The sequence below is a fragment of the Aquarana catesbeiana genome, linkage group LG11 (genome assembly GCF_042186555.1).
Source record: "Aquarana catesbeiana isolate 2022-GZ linkage group LG11, ASM4218655v1, whole genome shotgun sequence".
In the NCBI taxonomy this organism is placed as follows: Eukaryota; Metazoa; Chordata; class Amphibia; order Anura; family Ranidae; genus Aquarana; species Aquarana catesbeiana.
This window is the reverse complement of record NC_133334.1, coordinates 224,485,783-224,507,479: the sequence shown is the minus strand read 5'-3', so window position 1 is coordinate 224,507,479 and position 21,697 is coordinate 224,485,783. Positions and strand designations below refer to the sequence as shown.

The 21,697-nt window shown below is 42.4% G+C and overlaps 1 protein-coding gene across 8 annotated transcripts in view; it reads right to left on the bottom strand.

The window, feature by feature from the left end:
• The window catches only part of MARK2 (microtubule affinity regulating kinase 2), a 234,494-nt gene that overhangs the window by 64,006 nt on the left and 148,791 nt on the right, over positions 1 to 21,697 (bottom strand). For all 8 annotated transcript variants that reach the window (XM_073605415.1, XM_073605418.1, XM_073605417.1 and 5 more), the window contains exons 6-9: positions 21,458 to 21,528; positions 18,818 to 18,874; positions 16,860 to 17,096; positions 11,639 to 11,758 (exon numbers count right to left, since the gene is read on the bottom strand). In XM_073605415.1, coding sequence (XP_073461516.1) covers positions 11,639 to 11,758; positions 16,860 to 17,096; positions 18,818 to 18,874; positions 21,458 to 21,528 — 485 coding nt within the window. The remainder of the gene's footprint in view (positions 1 to 11,638; positions 11,759 to 16,859; positions 17,097 to 18,817; positions 18,875 to 21,457; positions 21,529 to 21,697) is intronic.

Sequence of the window (21,697 nt, the reverse complement as noted above, 5' to 3'; positions counted from 1 at the left end):
TTCCTCCATACAAAATCATATCTCTATTGCTAGTTCGTTCCTCCTTTTCCCTTCATTTTATTCCAACCCTCCCCTCCACCCCTCCCTGCCCCACCCCCCCTCCGTCACAGCAAACCTTTCATATTACCTTTGATGGTTCTTGCTCCACCTATACAACTACCGCGGGTTTCCCTCCTATCCAATGTTCTTATTTATCTGATTTTGTTATCATTAATTTTACAGGCCATCTTCCTGTTCCTCCTTCTTCTCCCCCCCCTGTGTACTTACTCTCGCTTTCCTTCCCCTCGGGTATCTCAATCTCGTTCTTCCTCTCTGCATCACCCCCCCCCAGTCACTACATCTGAAGCCTTTCTACTATCAATTGATGTGGGGCCAGGTCCGCATCCCCCAGCCATGGGTACCATATCTTGTTGAATTTACTCCGATCGCTTCTACGGGCGTAAGCCAGTCGTTCTCTGGGGAGAAACGAATTGACATAGGCAATCCATTGCTTAGCTGTAGGGACAGTTGAAGCCATCCAGTACTTTGCAATAAGTTTCCTGGCAAGATACATCAGTCTAGATAACATGAAGTACTTTCCTCCCGGGTACATCTTTACACTTATAGCTCCGAGCAGGTATACGGTCGGATTAAGGGGGATGGGGACCCGCGCCAACCTTGAAATATGTTGGGAAACCTCATCCCAGTACCTATGCAGCTTTGGGCACCTCCAAATTAGATGAATAAAGTCCCCTCTGTGTACCTTACACTTGGGGCACAGTGGGGAGTCTCCTCGACCCCATTTATAGAGCTGTACTGATGTCCTATAGGCCCTGTGAAGAATGAGTAATTGTGACAGTCTTTGGGTTGCGGAGAGTGACACCACTGGAATAGCCTCGAGCGCCATTTCCCATTGTTTTTCATCTATTTCTCCTATGTCCTCTACCCATTTATTTCGGCACTTTAACAATGTATGATCCTGGACTGACCTCAGCAACTCCTTATATATTTTGGATATTAACCCTTTCCTTGTATCTGCCAAAAAGATCTCATTCAGAAATGAAACTGCCGGTACTGTCTGGGAGTGTGTTATTTGTTGTGCCTGTATCGCATGGCGTAATTGGAGGTACTGGAAAAAGCCCCTCGGATTCAAGTGGAATTCCCTACATAATTGTTCGTATGTCTTCAACGCCTCTCCCTCATATAATTGTGGGAAGAACTGAATCCCCTTTTCTTGCCATTGTGTGAACCCCTGTAATCCCTGGATCTCAGAGTATCTGCTATTGTGCCAGATCGGCGTGAATGAAAGCACGCCTGTTATTTTTAGGATTTTCCGAACCTCACCCCATACCTTTTTAAAAAGCGTACTTATTGGATCTACCCCCTTCATACTTGGCAAGTCCATTTCCAGATGAGAGGCCGCTTCTAGTGTGGGTTCCATCATAGTCACCAATTGGTATGTAGGGTCCCCATTTCCCTTTCGACCCCATCCTGCCATTTGTTGAAATTGTGATGCCAGGAAATATAGCCTAGAGTTGGGTATTGCAAGCCCTCCTCTATCCTTTTCGTATTGCAATGTTTCTAAGCTAATTCTGGGTGTCTTTTTTTTCCATATCAATTCCCTCATTAGTGTGTCAATTTGCTTAAACCATTTTTTTGATATCCATATCGGAGAGTTGTGGAAGACATATAATTGCTGTGGTGCCCACACCATTTTTATTAGGTTTGCTCGTCCTATAACTGATAGGGGGAGCCTGCACCAGCTGTTGCTTTTTTGTTTCTGCCTGGAGAGCAGTGGTTCCAGGTTCAACCGGAGATACTCGGCCGGGTTTGGGGACACCATCACTCCCAAGTACTTAAAACTATCAACTATTGTTATTTGTTCCGTTCCCATTGGTAGTCGGTCCCTCTGCTGGTCTATAGGCATTAGCGTTGATTTTGACCAGTTAATGACAAAACCTGAGAAACTGCCATATTCTCTCACTATCTCCATCACTGCCCGCAAGGATGAGGTCATGTCACCCAGATATATAAGTGCATCGTCTGCATATAAAGATATTTTTTCTTCTCTCTGATGTCTACGGAACCCCACCACCTCCATTGAGTTCCGGATCTTTATAGCTAAAGGCTCTATTGCCAAAGCGAACAGTAATGGAGACAATGGACAACCCTGTCTCGTCCCCCTATGCAATTCAAATGGAGGCGAAAGGTCACCATTAATGCGTATTCTAGCTCTGGGTTTAAAATAAAGTATCTCTACCCAAGCTACAAACCTACTTCCCAACCCGAATCTTTTCAGTGTTTCCATGAGGTAGGGCCACTCCACACTATCAAACGCTTTTGAGGCGTCGAGAGATAGAATGGCCCTACTCCCCGGGTTATCCACTGGCATCTGAAGGTTCATGTAGAGTCTCCTTATATTATCTGATGTAGATCGGGTAGGTATAAAGCCAGACTGATCACGATGGACCAACTTGCTAATCACTCGAGATAACCTTTTGGCCAGGACACTTGCGAACAGTTTGACATCCGCATTTAGTAGCGATATTGGACGATATGAGTCTAATAGAAAATTATCTTTCCCAGGCTTTAAAATTACTGTTATTATTGCCTCACGCATGCTATCCGGTAGATAGCCCAGTTCCTCAGCCTCCCTTATAGCCTGCAGTAATGATGGTAAGAGGTCCTCTCTATAGTGGGAGTATACCTCTGCCGGAATCCCGTCTGGGCCTGGTGATTTATGGTGACCTGTCCCCTCCAGTGCTTCTCTTAATTCCACTAATGTGATTGGGCAGTTCAACAGTTCCCTGTCCGCTTCCGATAATTGCGGGAGCGGACAGGTCTGCAAAAACTGCATCAACTCAGACGGGTTATATCTAGTTTTGCTGGAGTACAAGTCCCCGTAGAACTGCTGAAAGCTACTCAAGATGTCTGAACTACGGGTCTGCCTCTCCCCGGATTTAGCCCTCACAACCTGGATAATAGTAGGATCTCTTTGCTCTCTGGCTATAAGGGCTAAAAGGCGGCCAGTGTTTTCCCCCTCTTCAAAGTAACTTTGTTGTTGAAAGTATCTTCTCTTCTCTGCTGCTGATAACCAAACCGAGCTGTATATCGCTTGTACCTCTCTCCAGGATTCTTGATTAGATTTTGATGGGTCTCTTATCAAAACCTGTTCCCTTTCTATCAGTTCTACCCGTACCTTGTTTTCCCATTCCCTGGAGCGTGTTTTAATTCCCGCAATTTGTTTAATAAGACATCCCCTCAAGAATGCCTTAAGTGTATCCCATATTACCATGGCGCTTGCAGACCCCCTATTAAATTGCAGGAACTCCCGTAGCGCCTCTCTTGTACTATCTACTTGGGGAAACAGAGATAACCAGTAGGGGTTCACCTTCCATAATGGTCGCCCCAGCTTTCCAGTGGTGCCTAACCGCACCCAGAATGGGGAGTGGTCAGATAATAAACGTGGCTCATACGCTGAGTCCTCCACTAACTGCAGGAGTGCCTCATTCCCTAAACCCAGGTCGATACGGGAGAGGACATCATGTGTTGCAGAATAACATGAATAGCATCTATCCTCTTCGTGTCTCTCTCTCCATACATCCCGGAGTCCTATTTCCATAATCAGGGCTGCGAAAGCAGTCCTGCCGGTTGTCTGTTTCGTAGTTCTAGATGTCAGAGACATTCTATCCTGGGAGTTGTCTAAAATGTTATTGTAGTCACCCAGTGCTAATACCGGGACATCCGGGTATGAGGCTATGAATTGTGATAGACACCCGAGAGAAGCTGGTGAGAATGGTGGTGGAATGTATATTGATGCAATTATGCATGTTAGACCGTTAATTTTACATAGCAAGAAGACAAATTTTCCTTCCCTGTCCACCCTCTGTTCTATGCATTCAAAGGAGACATCCGAGGAGACCACTATACTGACTCCTCTTGAGTGTGAGGTGTACATGGAGTGGAACTGAGTCGGGTATCTCCTTGAGCGCAGTAGGTGGACAGAGTTGGAACACAAATGCGTTTCCTGTAAACAGATTATCTGAGGTTTCATTATATCAAAAAATCTAAACATTGCCCTTCTCTTGTCGCTATCCCCCAACCCTCTCACATTCCATGTCATCAAGAGTAGGCCTTTCCTTTTCCCAGTTTCCTTACTCATATAGGGGATCATACCAAATCAAATAACTATAAGGCAAGAGACAACAACATGAGCAGGGAATGAGAATACAATTGTCCCTCAGAATTTTACCTGCCCCTTGGGTCCCCTCAGTGAGTAATACATAACAGTCAGCATTCCTCCTAATCCCCTTACCATCCTTGGTGGAACGTAGGAGGTATTTGTATATGATTTTATATTTGTGGTGTTTTTCATTATTTGTTTGAATTGTGACTTTCCCACCCACCCCTCCCCATCCTCCCCCACCCCCCACCCCACTCCACCCCCCCTCCCACCCCTCTCCCTCCTGTCTCCCCCACCCCCTCTCCCGCCCGCCTCCTTCCTTCCCTCCCTGCCCAGCTGGGCCTACCCTAGGGGCTATGTTCCGGACCTCCCACTTACACTCATTCCCCATACTACCCTGGCATACCTTGCCAGTGCCAAACATTTACGATACCTCTTTGACCCAAGGGTCCCTATCCCACCCCCTCCCCCCCTCCCTGACCATTTTAGTGCTATTCAAGTGTTCTAATTTATTATACTTGTAAACAAAATCGTTTATCGTAGCAGCTCAGTGTATTCTAAAAAGTGAATATCCCACTAGTGCTAATTTATAATCCTGTTCCTTCAACCTTATTAGTGCTATTCATATGTTTTTAATTTTTTGTGTTCGTATAAGAAATAATCTGTCGTGTCAATCCAGTGAATTAAGTAAGTGTATACTAACCTTTACTACTTTATGATCTATCCCTGTACCTCTTTCTCAACTCTACCTGCAACACATCATTTACTTAATTCTTTAGCGTGTTACTCATTGTTTCACCCTCCCCTCTTCTCTCCCCCCTCCCTAGTACCACAGAAGGACAAGAGAAAAAAAAAAAAAAAAAAAAAGGGGGGAGGGAAAAGAAAGAGGAGGGACCCAAGGAAACAAGAAAACTAAACAAAACAACCCCCCCTCCTTGATCTAATCAGTCTCTAGTCTCTCCTCTCCTTCATTCCGTGTTGTTCTCTCTGCATTCTCCAGCCAATCTTCCACTTTACGGGGAGAGTCAAAGAAGAATGTCCCATTCCTGGTAGTTATTCTCATGCGGGCGGGGTACAGTAGTGCATAATCCATCTTTTTTTGCTGAAGCACACGTTTAGTTGGCATGTATGCCGCCCTGAGCTTTTGCAGGTCTGGGGAGAAGTCTTGATATAGTGAAATTCGCGCTCCCCTATACAGGATTTCTCTCATTTCTCTCGCTTTCCGAAGCAAAGACACCTTATCTCTAAAGTTGAACATTTTCATAATTATAGGTCTTGGGTACTCCTTGCCCTGCCGAGGTTTGTTGGGGATTCGATGGGCGCGTTCAATGCCAAAGAAAAGAGAAAAAGATGTGGCCCCAAATGTCTCCTTGATCCATCCCTCCAAAAATTCAATAGGATCAGGTCCCTCGCTCCGTTCAGGCATGCCTATTACTCTTATGTTGTTTCTTCGATTTCTATTTTCTAGTTCATCTATTTTGGCGGATTGATTTTCTATGCGTTTCTTCATGTCAGTCATATCTTGTCTAAGCGGAGATAGAATATCTTCCACCAGGCTTAATCTTTCCTCTAGGGCTGTTGTTCTTCCCTCCGTTTCTTTCAAACTGCCACCCAACGCAATCAGATCTTCTCTTATGCTTTTTAGCTGAACATCCAAACCAGAAATTGATTCCTTACATGCAGTAATCGCATACAGGAGGTCCCTCATTGATGGCTCTTCCGCTCCTCCACTTTGGCTACTCTCCATCCCGGGCTCAGTTGTGTTGGGTAGCCTTTTAGGGTCTGTGTCACCGCTTATAGGGGCAAGTTTTCCTGCTCCGTGACTTTTTGAGGGCGGAGCTGCGAGTGGGCTTGTTGCGGCCGATATTGGCCCGCTGCTTTGACTTTGACTTTTCCTACTCGCTTGGGTACTCGCTTGAGTTAGCTGTTGGGATTTTACTGGTGATAGGGATGTCCTGGAAAAACGCTCTAATTTTGTTGCTGCCGCTACTGCAGCTGCTGCTGCGACTTTCGCTTGGTTTGTCTGGTTTCTGGCCGAGCGTGTCACCTGGCCTCCTGCTTGATGCGACTGATTTTGTAACTGATGCTGGTTTGATTTTTCCTCTGCTGCCCGCTTCCCAGCCATGCTATTATGCCATGGGGGAGGGAGAGAGAAAAAAGAAAAACAAAAAAAAAAAAAAAAAAGGGGGGGGGGGGGGGTAGGAGAGAAAAAAAAAAAAAGGGAAATTCTTTTCCTTTTAGCAAATTGAGATATAAAATTGTTACAGTCCCGGACTACTAGTTTTGCATGGAGAAAAAAAGAAAAGAGGTATCACAAAGATAGCTCTCCGTATAACTCTGCCAGCGTCAGATCAATAACTCTTGGGACAGTGAACAAGTACTTAAGCAACGCCGTTACACTTACAGCTGATGATTATAATAAGCAGCTTACATCACACAGTTCCACTGGTTCTATTATTGCTTTAAAAAACAAAAAGGTGAAACCTCATACGCCAGTACCCCGTCCGTCTCCCACTTCGGGCTGGGGTTACTATTTTCCTTTGTCTATTTCGGATGTTACTTCAATAGGATAAATAAACTCATAAAGTAATAAGGCAGCATGTTTCTATTTAACCCAGGTTTCACATTACAGACTCAATTAGGTTTCTTCAAGAACCAATCAATCAAAGGCCAACTCACAGTCCAACTCTTTAGCCAGGGACCAGGGAAAAAAGTCATCCGCCACAAACATAGTATATAAAAAAAAAAATAGGAAAGTTTTCACCTATGTCTGGGGTCTTCTTAGCAACTCTCCAGATTCACAGCGTTGCGATATTGATTCTGATGGTTTACTTCGTTCACTGCCCCGCTGCTGCTGCTGTGTTCGGCCAAATTTGATTGCTGCTGATAGCCCGGAGGGGGGGCCTCTCACACCACCCCTATGGCTCCGTCTTCCTGGCTCTCCACCGCCACACTCACTGACGCCGCCACTGCTGGTGCTGCTATAGCCGCCACCGGAGCATCCCCTCACCCGGCCGTTAGCACGCCACAGGGGTCTCTCACACCCCACCTCAGCTCCGTCCACCGCGTCTGCGCCGGGGGACCGATCTGTTCAGTAGTGCTATAGTTAGCCGGACAACGCTGCTTACACTGCCGCTTGTGCTGCTGAACACACCGGCAATCTCCTCAGCCCGTAGCTTAGCTGGTCAGAGCGGAGGGAGAGGAGATCTCACACACCCTCTCACTCCCACATCCGGTCACGCCCCGATAGAACCTTTAACCTAATGTTTTCTTGGTCAACTTTTATAGGCACACAAGTGATTTCTGTTCCTCCCAGGGAAGCATTTGCACCGGCCAAGCCTAGCTCCTAAAGGTTTTAACCTTTTGTTAGGACTGTGTCCAAATCTAGTACAACTGAGGAGATATCTTCCACCAGACAGGGTTAACTATAGTAAACACAGCTTCCCAATCCCCCTCATGATAGAGAGCCAAGTAGAATGTTTTCCTTGCTAAAAGATCCAGAAAAGAGCAAAAACTGCAATTTGTAAATATTTTTTTTTTTTAAAGTTATGCTATGTGAATGGGGACATTTAGCAAATATAATATACCGTAGTTATCCTAATTAGCTGCAAAAGTGAAAATACCCTTTAAAAACTTAAAGTGGTTAAGTTAGCGATTACAATTACTGGCAGCCCGTCTGCACATTATATCTTGTTACAGAGTCTTTGTTTTTTTTTTTAAATCTTGCAGCTAAATACATTTTTACACATCACCAGTGTGTGGTCATGTGACCGATCTGAGGACTACAGCGGGAAGGGCCGAGATTCCCCTCGGATGTCAGCCAGGAGGTAACGTGACCGCACATTGGCTATGTGAAAGAAGATATTTAGCTGCATGATTTAAAAAAAACAAAGACACTGCACAGTATATCTTGTTATTGCAGAGGGGCTGCCAGTAATTGTAATCACTAACTTTACATATGTAATAGCAGCTGGAGGGGTGGGGAGCAAATGGCTCTGACACTAGGAATGGACAGAAGGGAGGGAAGGAGGGGGAGAGACTCTGAACACAGTGGGATGACGGAAGCACATAAACCGACCAAGGTATCATGGATCAGCAGCAACGAATACTGTGGTCAGTTCACATAGGAGGACACAGGAACAGGCAGGATCAACCAGGTATTTTTGCAGCATAGAAAGGGACAAATAACACTGCACAAGCACTATGCTGTTTAACATGATTTAAAGGAACACCCTGGGACCGTGCCCCCACCCTCTGCTGTGTATCTCGGGCACCGCTTGCACATCTGCAGGCCAGGGACCAGCATAGCAGAATGCCGCCAGGTAGAAGAGAGGGAGAAGAGCGGACATGCACTGGGCCGCGTACACCTGAAAATGACAATTGAGATGCACGTTACGTATCGCTTCGCACGCTGGAATGAGAGCAATAATTCTAGCACCAGTCCTCCTCCGTAACGCTAAACTGATGACATATAGGGGGCTTTTAAAATGTTACCTATAGAACATATAGGCTACTGAAGTTTGTTGCCATTTCACGGGTGCACACAAATTTAAGGTTTGACATGTTGGGTATCCAATTACTCTGTGTGACCTCGGCTTTTAAATTTGACCAAAAAATTGGGTAATGCCCCCTACTATTAACTGTAATATGTTTTTTACTGAAATATAGCATTTCCTAGATCAGTGGTTCTCCTTGCCTGTCCTCAGGACCCACGAATAGGCTAGGTTTGCAAGATAACTGAAATACATCACAGGTGATATAATTTGCTGCTCAGTGATTGCAGTATTCTAGTCTGCATCTCCCCAAGGTAATACTTAAAATCTGGCCTGTTAGTGGGTCCTGAGGACAGGGGTTGAGAATCACTGTCCTAGACCTTTGTGGTAATATTGTGCGACATAAAAGAAAAAATTGGAGCTGCCACTATTTTATTCCCTAGGGCGTCTGCTTTCCGAAAAAATACGTTTTGGAGGGTTTATGTAATCTTCGGGCCTATAATTATTTTGTAGACATGTGCAAAGAAATGCAAAAACAGCCCTGGCAGTGAAAGGATTAAAGGAGAAGTTCACCTTCGGGAACATGTTACATGTTCCACCTGTTTTTAGGGAGGAACGTGTAACATGTTCCTGCTTCTGCAGTGACTCAGTGATCTAAGCCCTCTGTGTGACAGCGGTATGGGAAGAAGTTCCCTGTACCAGCTATCACTTTTTCACAAGACCTTGGCCAAGTGGGGCTCTGCCCACACACAAGCGTCATCCAGAGCGTTCTTTAAATGAATCAACTACAAGTACCGACATCCTTTGTGGATGTCACTCGTAGTTCTCATTTAACTATCACAGTGCTGTTAAGTTCTGCTGATCGCTGGTGCGATGCTTTACCTGCAAAAAAAATGTGCATCTATTTTTTTAAAAAAAGGTGAACTTATCCTTTAATGGAGCAGACACCAGAGCTTAATTTGGCTGCCCAGCATGCGCTTGTACCGAGCACCCAAGTGCAAGTATAACCTGAAGGAATAAAGTTTTTTTTTTTTTTTTTTTTTTTTCACTGGGGTCGGTGCTTCATTTACTAGCTCAGCAGATGGACTTCTACTTCGTGTTAAGAGAGCCCAGCAAGCATCCAATCAGTTCTTGCCACACTTCAAGGTCTCCCCCCTCCCTGCTATAGTTTACGTCACCATAAAACCCATTTTGTTTTGAAAAGCCCCAGACATTTCAAAAAGCACCTCAAATTTAAATACGGCTTTAGTTAAAATGAGTTAGACCCTTGGACAAATAGTTTTTTCACAAAATTTCCACACCCCTGGAACTGTGATCACAGGAACATCAAGCTGCTTAAAGATGATCTTCTAGCCTTTACCATTGACATGCTGGTCTATAATTTTCTTTCTGATCTCCTCAAACTCCCTCCTTTGCTGTCTCTGGTCCATGTTCAGTGTTGTGCACAGATTACACCAAACAGCAGAGTGACTACTTTTCAGTATTTAAAAAGGCTGAATAACTTTATTACAAAATTGAAGATGTGTGATACCAATTACACAAAGCGGTTAAAGAGGAGTTTCGCCTGGGGAAAAAAAATTAAAAGGCAGCAGCTACAAATACCATAGCTGCTGACATTTAACACATGGACACTTACCTGTCCAGGGAGCCCGTGATGTCGGCACCCGAGCCGATTTTTGGACTGGCTGTCGGGTGCTGCGGCCGCCATTCATCGTAAGGGAAACCGGCTGTGAAGCCAAAACTGCACATGCGCGAAGTGTGCTGTGCTTTCTTACTAGCCAGGTGGTGGAGGAAGGAGCTTCGAACTTATGAGGGGTGGCGCAGTCTCCCGGAAGTGGGGAAAGGTACCCAGTCCCCCCCCCCCCTTTCCCCGGAAAGATGCCAAATTTGGCACTGGAGGAGGAAGGGAATAATGGGGGAGGAATTCACACACTCAAGGTGGATAGGGGAATCCTCCTTTCTGATCTATTGCAATCTGACAGTGGGGAAACTATCCCCGCTGTCAGAATTCACTAATCAGCATTGCTGGATATAGCCTGCGGTGCTGATTGAGCAGGAAAATCCACAGGGTGCGTGGCCAGCTTAAGTTTGAACTATCATTAAGGCCCAACTATTTATAATTGCTTCCAGGAGTAACAACAAATCTGTTCAAGCCATTGTAAAATATGTTTGTAGAAAACAGCAAAATGTATCTATTGTCACATTTTTAATGAATACAGGAAGAACAATGGCAAGTCTAACAAGTTGCTAGCAGGATATTTAGCGGTTTTAGTTATTCACAATAATAATGCATGTGACCTTGTCAAAAATGACTAGTATTATACAAAAGGCACATAACATGCACTTGCATTTAAAAATGACTGTTTAAGTTTTTAGAAATTAGCTTTACAATTCTCAAGGTAAAAGAGACTTTATGCAGCATATTAGTGTTCAAATAGCCAGAAAGAAAAATTCTAAACAAATTTAGTATCATGATCGACATTCAAAATATTACTACTCCATAATTGACTTAATCCTATATGCCATCTGTCTGGCAACAGCAACTTGGTCCATATCCTACCTTAACAGTGCAAATATCAAGTCGTATTGCTCCAAAAAGAAACTGTCAAAAGAATTCAAACAACATAGGGGGTTCTTCTGACATTCTTTAACTTAGTCATGAACAGGAGATCCACTAATCTGGTCAATTTCTCTTTGGGGAAATTATCACTTGGTATGCTAGGAAACCTCTTCTAATATGTATGGCCAAGTAAAGTGTGTAAGTTTATAGAACCTCTGAGACCGACCATATTGCCTAAAGGTGGTCAGATCACATTGTACCGGTTCATAACAAAATCCTGATTTATGAACAAATATTTCAAAGCTATGAACCTTCAAAATTGCTGTACTAGCTGTACTGAAATCAAGATCTGACAAGTTTATCTTGGATTTAGAATTAGGAAATCCTGAAAATGAGCACTGATTAAAAGCTTGCTCTCCTTACCTCCAGTGTGCCCCTCTTGCTTGGGTTTAAGATGAGGAATTTCTTTAGCAGATTTTCACAGTCCGTGGACATATAGAAAGGAATGCGATATTTACCACGCAATACACGCTCACGCAGCTCCTGAAAGAAATGGAATAAATATTGCTTGAAACCTAAACGTTCACCAGTTTTAGCCTTGAACAGATTTACCTTTTTTTAATTTTTTTTAACCAGGCAACATCAAGACTGACTTGGCGCAAGTAGGGATATTAACAGCAGGTGAAATGGGCAGTAATGAAAATGCTATTTTAAATAAAGGAGATTTGACCTGCAAACATGATTTATGCTTATAAGAGTGAGCCCTTAGAAATTTCTAGGTTTTAATCAGTAGCAAGAAACGAGACCCCATCAATTAGATTAATAAATAAATTTAGAGATATGTTGATTGCGCTTCAGTGACAGTAACAATTAGATGCTAACACTAACGGAGCAAATTCGTCATTCAATTAATACAAATTCAGTTGTAGAGGCAGAACGTTTTTTTATCTTAATGCATTCTATGCATTAAGATAAAAAGCCTTCTATGTGTAACAGCTCCCCTTACCTGAGCCCATTTCTATTCAGCGATGTCCACGAGTCCCTTAGCCGTCTGGGACGCTCCCTCCAGATTGGTTGAGACACAGCAGTGGTGCCACTGGCTCCCGCTACTGTCAAAGTCAGTTAGCCAATCAGGAGAGAGAGGGGCGGGGCCAAATGACAGCTCTGTCTGAATGGACACACGGAGCTGCAGCTCGGCTTGGGTGCCCCCATAGCAAGCTGCTTGTTGTGGGGGTACTCGACAGGAGGGAGGGGAAAGGAGCAGCAAAGAGGGACCCAAGTAGAGAAGGATCCAGGCTGCTCTTTGCAAAACCACTGCAAAGAGCAGGCAAGTACAACAGGTTTGTTAATAAATAAATAAAAAAAACACGAGACTTTACAATCACTTTAAATATAAAGGTGCTGCTGATGTTTACTTTGCAACATTAACATTTTTTTTTTTTTGACAATACTGATACTTATTTGTGATATTTGATCACACCATTCATTATTTTTATTTGTCAGTGGCAAACAGTCATTCACATTTGTTTCACAATATTGATATTTTTTTTATTGACACTAGCTTTTGCCATAAGCGCAGCACCTTTACATTTAATTTATTTGGATTAGAGAAACCTGCATTACAAAATGCTGGTGTTGTGTACTTAAAGTGAAACTATAAGCCATGCACTTGACCGAGAGACTGGCCATGTGAGATTTTTTGCCGATTGCAAACACGCCAAGGTTGATTTACTGAATGCAAATAGACTGTTCTTTTTACAAGGGAAGTTGCACTTTTCAAGGGAATTATCCTTAGTGAATGAGGTGAAGTGCAGCCGACTTGTATCATTCAATCAAATGCAAGCAAAAATTAAATGATTGGGCAATTCTTTGAAATTGTACCAAATTCACATAGCTCTGGGAAAATTCCCTTGCTCAGTGTAATTTCCCTTGCAAAATGAACAGTCTATTTGCCTTTAGTAAACCAATCCTTCTGTTATGCCTAAGTATATCAATGTGACCGGCTTGTTGTGTATATGCAATCCACAAACACTGGATTTAGTGTAAGGATCTCAAAGTACAAAAAAACCTGTTCATATGGGAATTTACGTCTTGAACTTACTAGATGCAAGCATTTTGTTTTGCGAATGAGACTTTGTACATACAAATGTGTATATTGACTGTTGCGCTATATGCATTTAAGCACATGATGCTGACTCGCATTGTGTATTCTACGATTGTTCAAAACTCATGAAATATTCCTGTACATTAGTTTACCAAATTGTGCATTGGATACTTTACCTTGCCAACTTTGACAAACCCATGGCAGCTCTATTTCAAGAAGTCTGTCAGGTTATCACATATTGTACCCAAGACTTTGAAGAACAAGTATTACCATCCAAGGGCCTTACCCAACTTGACCTACATCTCGGTAACTTGATGGTGGGAGTTCTTTGTAAGCCTTTGGGCAGAAGGTATTGGGTTGGCTTGCCAAGGCCCCTTCCTTTTTATACATCAAGGGTTCTTAAAGATTTGCAAACTGAGAACTCCAATAGAAAAATTGTATTGGGATCCATGAGAAATGCCTTTAAGCTTGTTAAAATTAGTGTTTCTAAAGGCAAGATTTGTATTTAAAAAAAAACAAAAAAAAAAACAAACATTTTATACTTACCTGCTCTGTGCAAAGGTTTTGCACAGAGCAGCCCAGATTTTGGGTCACACGCCAGCGCCCGCCCCCCCCCCCCCCCCCGATAGCCTGCCTCATTGGCTCACTGGCTGTGATTGACAGCAGCAGGAGCTAATGACTCCCACTGCTGTGAGAGCAAATGAGGAGAAAGTGACTGCTCTCATGCACATCGCTGGAGGCAAGTAATGGGGGGGGAGCTGCACCCAGAAGGTTTTTTACAATGCATGAAGGTAAAAAAAAAATCTTGAGCCTTTACTACTAAGAGCTATAGAACACATTGTGAGCGCTCTTCTCCATTTCCATAAACCTTAGTAAAGCCAAGAGAAAAATCTTTGTGCCTAAATTTTGTTTTAAACATGCACCAAAAATGCAGCATGCAAGACTTTTAAAAATACACCGTAACCGCAGTGCATTGGTGTAAAAAGTGCCAGTGGATTAAAGGGGATACAATTTCCATGAATTTTTTTTCTGCTTTTTAAACCTCAAAAGCACATCAAAAACTGATCAGTGTGAAAGGACCCTTAGAGGAAATATACAAAAAAGAGTGGGGACATATCCCGCTTACAAAGTTGTCCCCAGAAAAGGTGTCCCCATTGGAAGATTTCCCCTCATCTCTTGTGTTAGGAACAACGCTAAAAAAATGTTTTCACAAAAAGATTTAACATATGTAAATACATCGGTTTAAGTAAATGATAAATTTAACAGTGTTTCGTAGTCCAGAGTTCAAGTTAAAAGATACAATGGTTACAGTTTCCTTATCTCATCTAACAATGACAGGGTCTTGCTTGGATAAACAAAGAACACGTCACTAATGCTAATGTGGTGACGCCAATCGTGATAAGTGGCACTTTGTCACATTAAACAATCCAATTGAAACTTACTATGTGATAGTGCTAGGTGAACAAGATACCTTATCAATGATAGGTAAGGGAATCAACTGGTATTCATCCAAACTCGGAGTGTATGGAGTTGCGTTTTAAATGTCGAAAATTGCTTTACTGGGTTATAGGATGAAGATATTTGTATATGTAACTTTAGTAAAAGTGCTCAAGTAGGGTAGTGGTGTATACGCATTCACTTTCACGGGAAGGAACGCTAAGATTTACACTTTTTTTCCTTTTTGTTTCTAGTCACCAGGAAAAATACAGAGGTGGTGATGATCTCCAGTGACAGCAATAAAAACTTGAGTGTCTAACCATTCTCTCACTATGCAAAACGAAGAAAAAATAAAATAAAATAAAAAAAAGTTCTGTTTAGAGATACAGTGCCTTAGAAAAGTATTCAAATCCCTTGAAATTTTCCACATTTTGTCATGTTACAATTAAAAACGTAAAAGGCATTTTATTGGGATTTTAGGTTATAGACCAACACAAAGTAGCACATAATTGTAAAGGGGAAGGAAAATGATAATGGTTTTCAAAAAGGTTTACAAATAAATATCTGAAAAGTGTGGTGTGCATTTATATTTAGCCCCCTTTACTCTGATACCCCTAACGAAAATCTAGTGTGTGATGGAAAACTAACACTGCACATCACCCTGAACACACCATCCCCACCGTGAAAATTGGTGATGGCAGCATCATGTTGTGGGGATGCTTTTCTTCAGCAGGGACAGGGAAGCTGGTCAGAGTTGATGGGATGATGGATGGAGCCAAATACAGGGCAATCTTAGAAAAAAACATGTTAGAGTCTGCAAAAGACTTGAGACTGGGGCGGAGGTTCACCTTCCAGCAGGACAACAACCCTAAACATACAGCCAGATCTACAATGGAATGGTTTAGATCAAAGCATATTCATATGTTAGAATGGCATAGTCAAAGTCTAGACCTAAATCTAATTGAGAATCTGTGGCAAGACTTGAAAATTGCTGTTCAGACACTCTCCATCCAACTTGACAGAGCTTGAGCTATTTTGCAAAGAATGTACACAAACGTATTCTGACAGCAGGGAGACTTCCCCACTGTCAGAATACAATTATTAGTGTTGCCAGATATATCCTGGGACACTGATCATTCAAGAAAAACCTGACAGGCTATTTGTGCACAAGTCAATCAATAGACTTGTGTACAATGTGCCTGCCCATACATGGATTGAAATTCAGCTGATTCAGCAGGGACTGAACAAATTTATATCCATGTATAGCCAGCTTTAAGGAAAGCCTAGTTTATCACCCACAGGGCTTTTTTTTAGTGGTTGAAATAAGGGAAAAGGGGTCATAATAAATAAGCAGACCTTGCAAATGTAGGTCCATTTTAAGTAGTTTCAAGAAACTATTAGATAAGAACCTGAATGACCACAACATACAGGGATATACAATGTAATACTGACATATAATCACACACATAGGTTGGTCTTTTTACAACCTCACCTACTATGTAACTATGCAAGTACAGTCTCTGGAGTTCTTCACAAAATCGTAACATATAAAAAAATACAATATGTTCTTTCCCTACTGAATAAAATGGGCATGACATATCTGAACACTTATGCCGCGTACACACGAGCGGACTTTACGGCAGACTTTGCCCGGCGGACTTTATGACGGACTTTCTGAATTAACGGACTTGCCTACACACAATCCACCAAAGTCCATCAAATTCGTACGTGATGACGTACGACCGGACTAAAACAAGGAAGTTCATAGCCAGTAGCCAATAGCTGCCCTAGCGTGGCTTTTTGTCCGTCGAACTAGCATACAGACGAGCGGACTTTTCGACCGGACTCTAGTTCGACGGATAGATTTAAAACATGTTTCAAATCTAAGTCCATCCAACTTTTGAGAAAACAAAGTCCGCTGGAGCCCACACATGATCGAATTGTAAGACGAAATCCCGTCCACCGGGCAAAGTCTGCCGTAAAGTCCGCTCGTGCGTACGCGGCATTAGGTTTTCACAATATATTACCATCTTATCTTATTTCCATTAAAATTCCAGGAAGAATTAAGGACATTTGATTTTGTTCATTTAACATGCAAAATACCTTTAAATTTTGGCCATCGAAAGGCAGGGAACCACTGACCAACGTATAAAGGATAACTCCGAGACTCCACACATCCACCTCAGGCCCATCATACTTCTTTCCCTGGAAAAGTTCAGGGGCTGCATATGGCGGACTCCCACAGAATGTATCCAGCTTGTTTCCAAAAGTGAATTCATTGCTGAAGCCAAAATCAGCAATTTTTATATTCATATCGGAGTCCAGAAGCAGGTTTTCCGCCTAAGCAAGAGGAGATGTGGGAATACACAATATATACACCAATAAAATATACTGTCAAACTGAACCAGCAATAGAAGGCTTTAAAAGTGCATCTCTAGTCAGTGTTTCTAGACAGAATAGGAAAAAAAAAATTACAAAAATCCTTTCAGAGTTCATCTGTGGCACTACCAATAGGATTTTTCCCCAGTTGCAGTCTCACCAGAGCAGGAAGTGATAGAACATTTTTCTAATGGCATCAAAAAGAATATAAAAACCTCAATGCTCTTTTTATTGTTGTCTTGGTCCCCTCTGTAGTTTTCTTTTTACTTCCTAATAAAAAATGACACATTTGACAAAGACGGGAAGTAAAGGGAAATCTCCAGCAGGACACGGACAGCAAGAGAACCCAACTAGGGTTCTGAGATTTGGAAAAAGATACACTTTATCACATCATCTTATCAGTTCATGTGTAACAGATGCATGATAAAGATAAAGGTGTTCAATACATTGCAACTGCATACATAGTCGATCAAACTAGCTCCAGTAAGTTCTTTATACACACACAATTTTATAGATGTATTTTATAGAAGCATTACCCTAAGCAGAATGCAAGCAGGGACCCAAAAGCAGGTTAGGTGGTGGTCAAAGGCAAGTCATGTGAATTTGTCAATGAGCTCAGAATGATCCCAGAAACATCTTTAATGTCATGTGCAAGTGGAAAGCAATGTGCATATCAACACTGGCCATTACAATTCCTTTATTATTTTTTAAACTCAAAATAAGTGCAAAAGATCTACTTATTTATAGAAAGCACTGTTTCTCAATGCAACCACCCCTTCCACACGGGGCATCCGTCTGCCGATTCCTGCTGAGCAGGCAGATGGCTGGTCAGTGTCCGCTCCACTTATGCAGAGCAGACACAGCAAACTCTCCACTACGGGCAGTCAGATGTAAACAGACCACCTTTTCGTTTACATCCTAATGCCATCTGATCCGATCAACGGAAAGGGATCCCCACCCGTCTGTTTAAAGCGTATCGAACTGGATGTCGGTGGGTGTAAACAGACACATGTTCGTTTACACCTGCCTATCCATAGATGAAATAGGAGGGTTCCATCGGGTCCACCTGAAAAAATGACAGGCAGACCTGATCAGTCCGCTCGGGTGAAAAGGGGCCTTAAACAGGTTTGCACTGTGGACAACATTGCCAAGTGTCCTTCCACATGGGTATCATTAGTTCCGTCACATTTTTTACGAAGAAAAAAAAAACAAAAAACGAATGAATACGGATTCAGGTTACATCAGTTTGCACATCCGTCTTCAGCTCAGTTCACATCACTTTCTATCATTCCTTTTTTTATGATGTTGTAGGAACTAGTCATAGGTGACAAAGTATAAACGAAAAACTAAGAAGAAGCTACACATTTTGTAAAAAGCTATAATTCTAATGGATATGGAGGCATATAATCTCTATACATTTTCTCTTGCTGTATTACATCATGCCTCACCTTGAGTCAATAAGGAAACTCCCTGGGCCTGAATTATTACAGCATCTTTAGTACAAAAAGGCATATGTAGCTGCATTTCTGTATCTTTTTTTTTTTAATGGATCAGTCACATTTAACTGCACAGTGCATTTATTAATAGAGCAGAATTGTAAGATGACGTAATTCCATAGGAAAAATCACAAGAAAATCAAAGTAAAAAAAAAAATATCTTTACTTACACTAATAACTTCTTACCTTTAGGTCTCTGTGTACGATAAACTTTTGGTGACAATACTGCACAGCAGAAACGATCTGAAGAAAAAGTGATATGTAAACCGTCACCAAGGACTGAAGCAACAATAATAGTTTGTGTCTACTTTCAAAGTGGAGTACATGGCAAGTTCAATCTTGTAGTGAAGAGCATATATCCTCAGTACAACACTGCAATTATGCTCGACTTGTATACAAAAAATAAAAGAACACTTCCGAAATTCTCCTGACCTTGCAATAAAGCTACTTTCACACTGAGGCACTTTAATGGCTCTATAGCGCTAAAAATAGCATGTCTAAAGCGTCTCTCCTGCCTCTCCAGTGTGAAAGCCCGAGCGCCTTCACACTGAAGCGGTGCGCTGACTGGATGCTAAAAAAAAAGTCCTGCAAGCAGCTTCTTTGAGGCGCTTTAGGAGCGGTGTATACACCGCTCCTAAAGCACTCCTGCCCATTGAAATCAATGGAAAGCGCCGCTGCTAAAAATAGCAGTGCTTTACCGTCGATGCCTCAGTGTGAAAGTGCCCCAAGGGGCATCGGCGGTAAAGCACCGCTACTTTCAGCTGCGCTTTATCGTCGTTTTAGCGCCACTTTTCGGCCACTAGCAGGGCACTTTTAACCCCCACTAGCTGCCGAAAAAGGGTTCAAAGAGCCCGCAAAGCGCCGTGGCAGCACTGGTCATTGATTTCAATGGCAGGGGCGTTTTAGGAGCGGTATATTCATCGCTCCCACAGTGTTCCAAAGATGCTGCTTGCAGGACTTTTTTTCCCTTCCTGCAAGCGCACCGCTCGAGTGTGAAAGCACTCAGGCTTTCACACTGGGGTGGCAGGGGAGGCGTTTTGCAAGCGCTTTACAGGCGCTATTTTTAGCTCTTTAGCGCCTGAAAAACACCTCAGTGAAAAAGTAGCCTAAAACAAAAGTTGTCATTTATGTACAGGACTAGGGTTCGTTAAAGCAATCACAGTATGCAGTTCTGCATGTGCATTTACATGCATCTGTAATGTGTTTGCAGTGTGTTTACTGACATCATCTTTTTTTTTTTTTTTACAGAGTTGCAGTGATCTCTACAATTTTAAAAAATAACCATCACCTCAAATCACCATCCCTGAAAGCCTGCAGTGGAGAGATGGAACTTGACCAGTGAGAAAACACTTGCCATGGTGGGTTTTTACCAAAGAAATTAAAAGAACACATTTTGGTCTAAATTTTAAAAAAACTTTATTTTACTTGATATGTTTTATAACTAGGGTTGTCCCGATACCGATACTAGTATCGGTATCGGCACCGATACCGAGCATTTGCCCAAGTGTACTTGTACTCCGGCAAATGCTCCCGATGCTTCCCCCGATACCTGGAAGTCAGCTGTGATCGGCGCGTGGGGGAGTTACAAGATTCTCCCCCAGCGGCTTTCAGCAGCTTTAGTGACATACAGCGGTGATCGGTCACCGCTGACTGTCACTGCATCCTCCTCCATGCCCCCTCTGTTCCTCTCTCCTTCCCTGTGTCTCTCCGCTGTCCCCCCCTGTTCCTCTCTCCTTCCCTGTGTCTCTCCGCTGTCCCCTCCGTTCCTCTCTCCTTCCCTGTGTCTCTCCGCTGTCCCCCTCCATTCCTCTCTCCTTCCCTGTGTCTCTCCGCTGTCCCCTCCGTTCCCCTCTCCTTCTCTGTCCCCACCGTTCTGCTGTCTCTCTCCGCTGTGTGAATGGACAGAGTCAGCTGACTCTGTCCATTCACATAACTGAAACATTGTAATCTCCTGTGATTACGATGTGTCAGTTTATGAATGGAGAGGAGCCGCTGTCTTCTCTCCATTCATTCTCAGTGCAGCTGAGGCTGCAGAGAAAGGGACTGGGGAATCTCTATCCTCGGTCTCTTTCTTTGTCTCAAGGGGGAGATATCAGAGGTCTGTTAAGACCCCTGATATCTCACCAAAGCCCCCCAACAGGGCTGATTAAAAAAACAAAAAAAAAAAAAAAAAAAAAAAAAAACAAAAACAAAAACATATAAAGAATAAAAAAGATATTATTGTAAAAAATAAAAATTGTAAAAAACAAAAACAAAAAAAACACGCACACATACACCATTCACCCCCCCCCCCTCCCAAAAAAAAAAAAACAGAAAACACTGTTAAAAAAAAAAAAAACAAAAAAAAAAACAACACTGTCACGTGACATTAAAAAAGTATCGGTAATCGGTATCGGCGAGTACTTGAAAAAAAAGTATCGGTACTTGTACTCGGTCCTAAAAAAGTGGTATCGGGACAACCCTATTTATAACAGAAAGTAAAGGAATTTGTTTATTAAAATGTTAGTTTTTCCTTTTAGAATACTACAAAATAAAGACCCAGTGGTTATTATATACCATCAAAAGAAAGCTCTGTCTCAAGAATATAAATTAATAAAATTATTTTGGGTTACGTATTGCATAAGTAATTGTCAGAGCTTTACCTTACTTACCAAGCACAACGAACAGTCACTGTAAAGTTGTTTCCTGGCTTTTACTACTATACTATTTCATGACAAGGTGATAAAATGATCTTAGATCAACTGCATTTCTTTGTAAATTGTAACTATAACCAGTAGTGCAGGAAAACATATCTGTTACATGGCAGCATAAACACGCTAAACCCACCTGCCTAAACTTTGCACGTGCCTCCTTTTCTTTCATTCTTCCATGAGCAACCAAATAATCAAAAACTTCACCTAAAAAGAGATTATGGTTTAGTTGGGTAAATAAACAGAATGAGATTTGAGCTTTCCAGACTAGTAAATGTTTCGTTGAAAACCACAGTAAACATACTTCATAGAGCAGAGATCTGAATTATCTCAATTCAAAAGTAAAATAAGTGCTCATTTTAGAGGGAGGTCATTT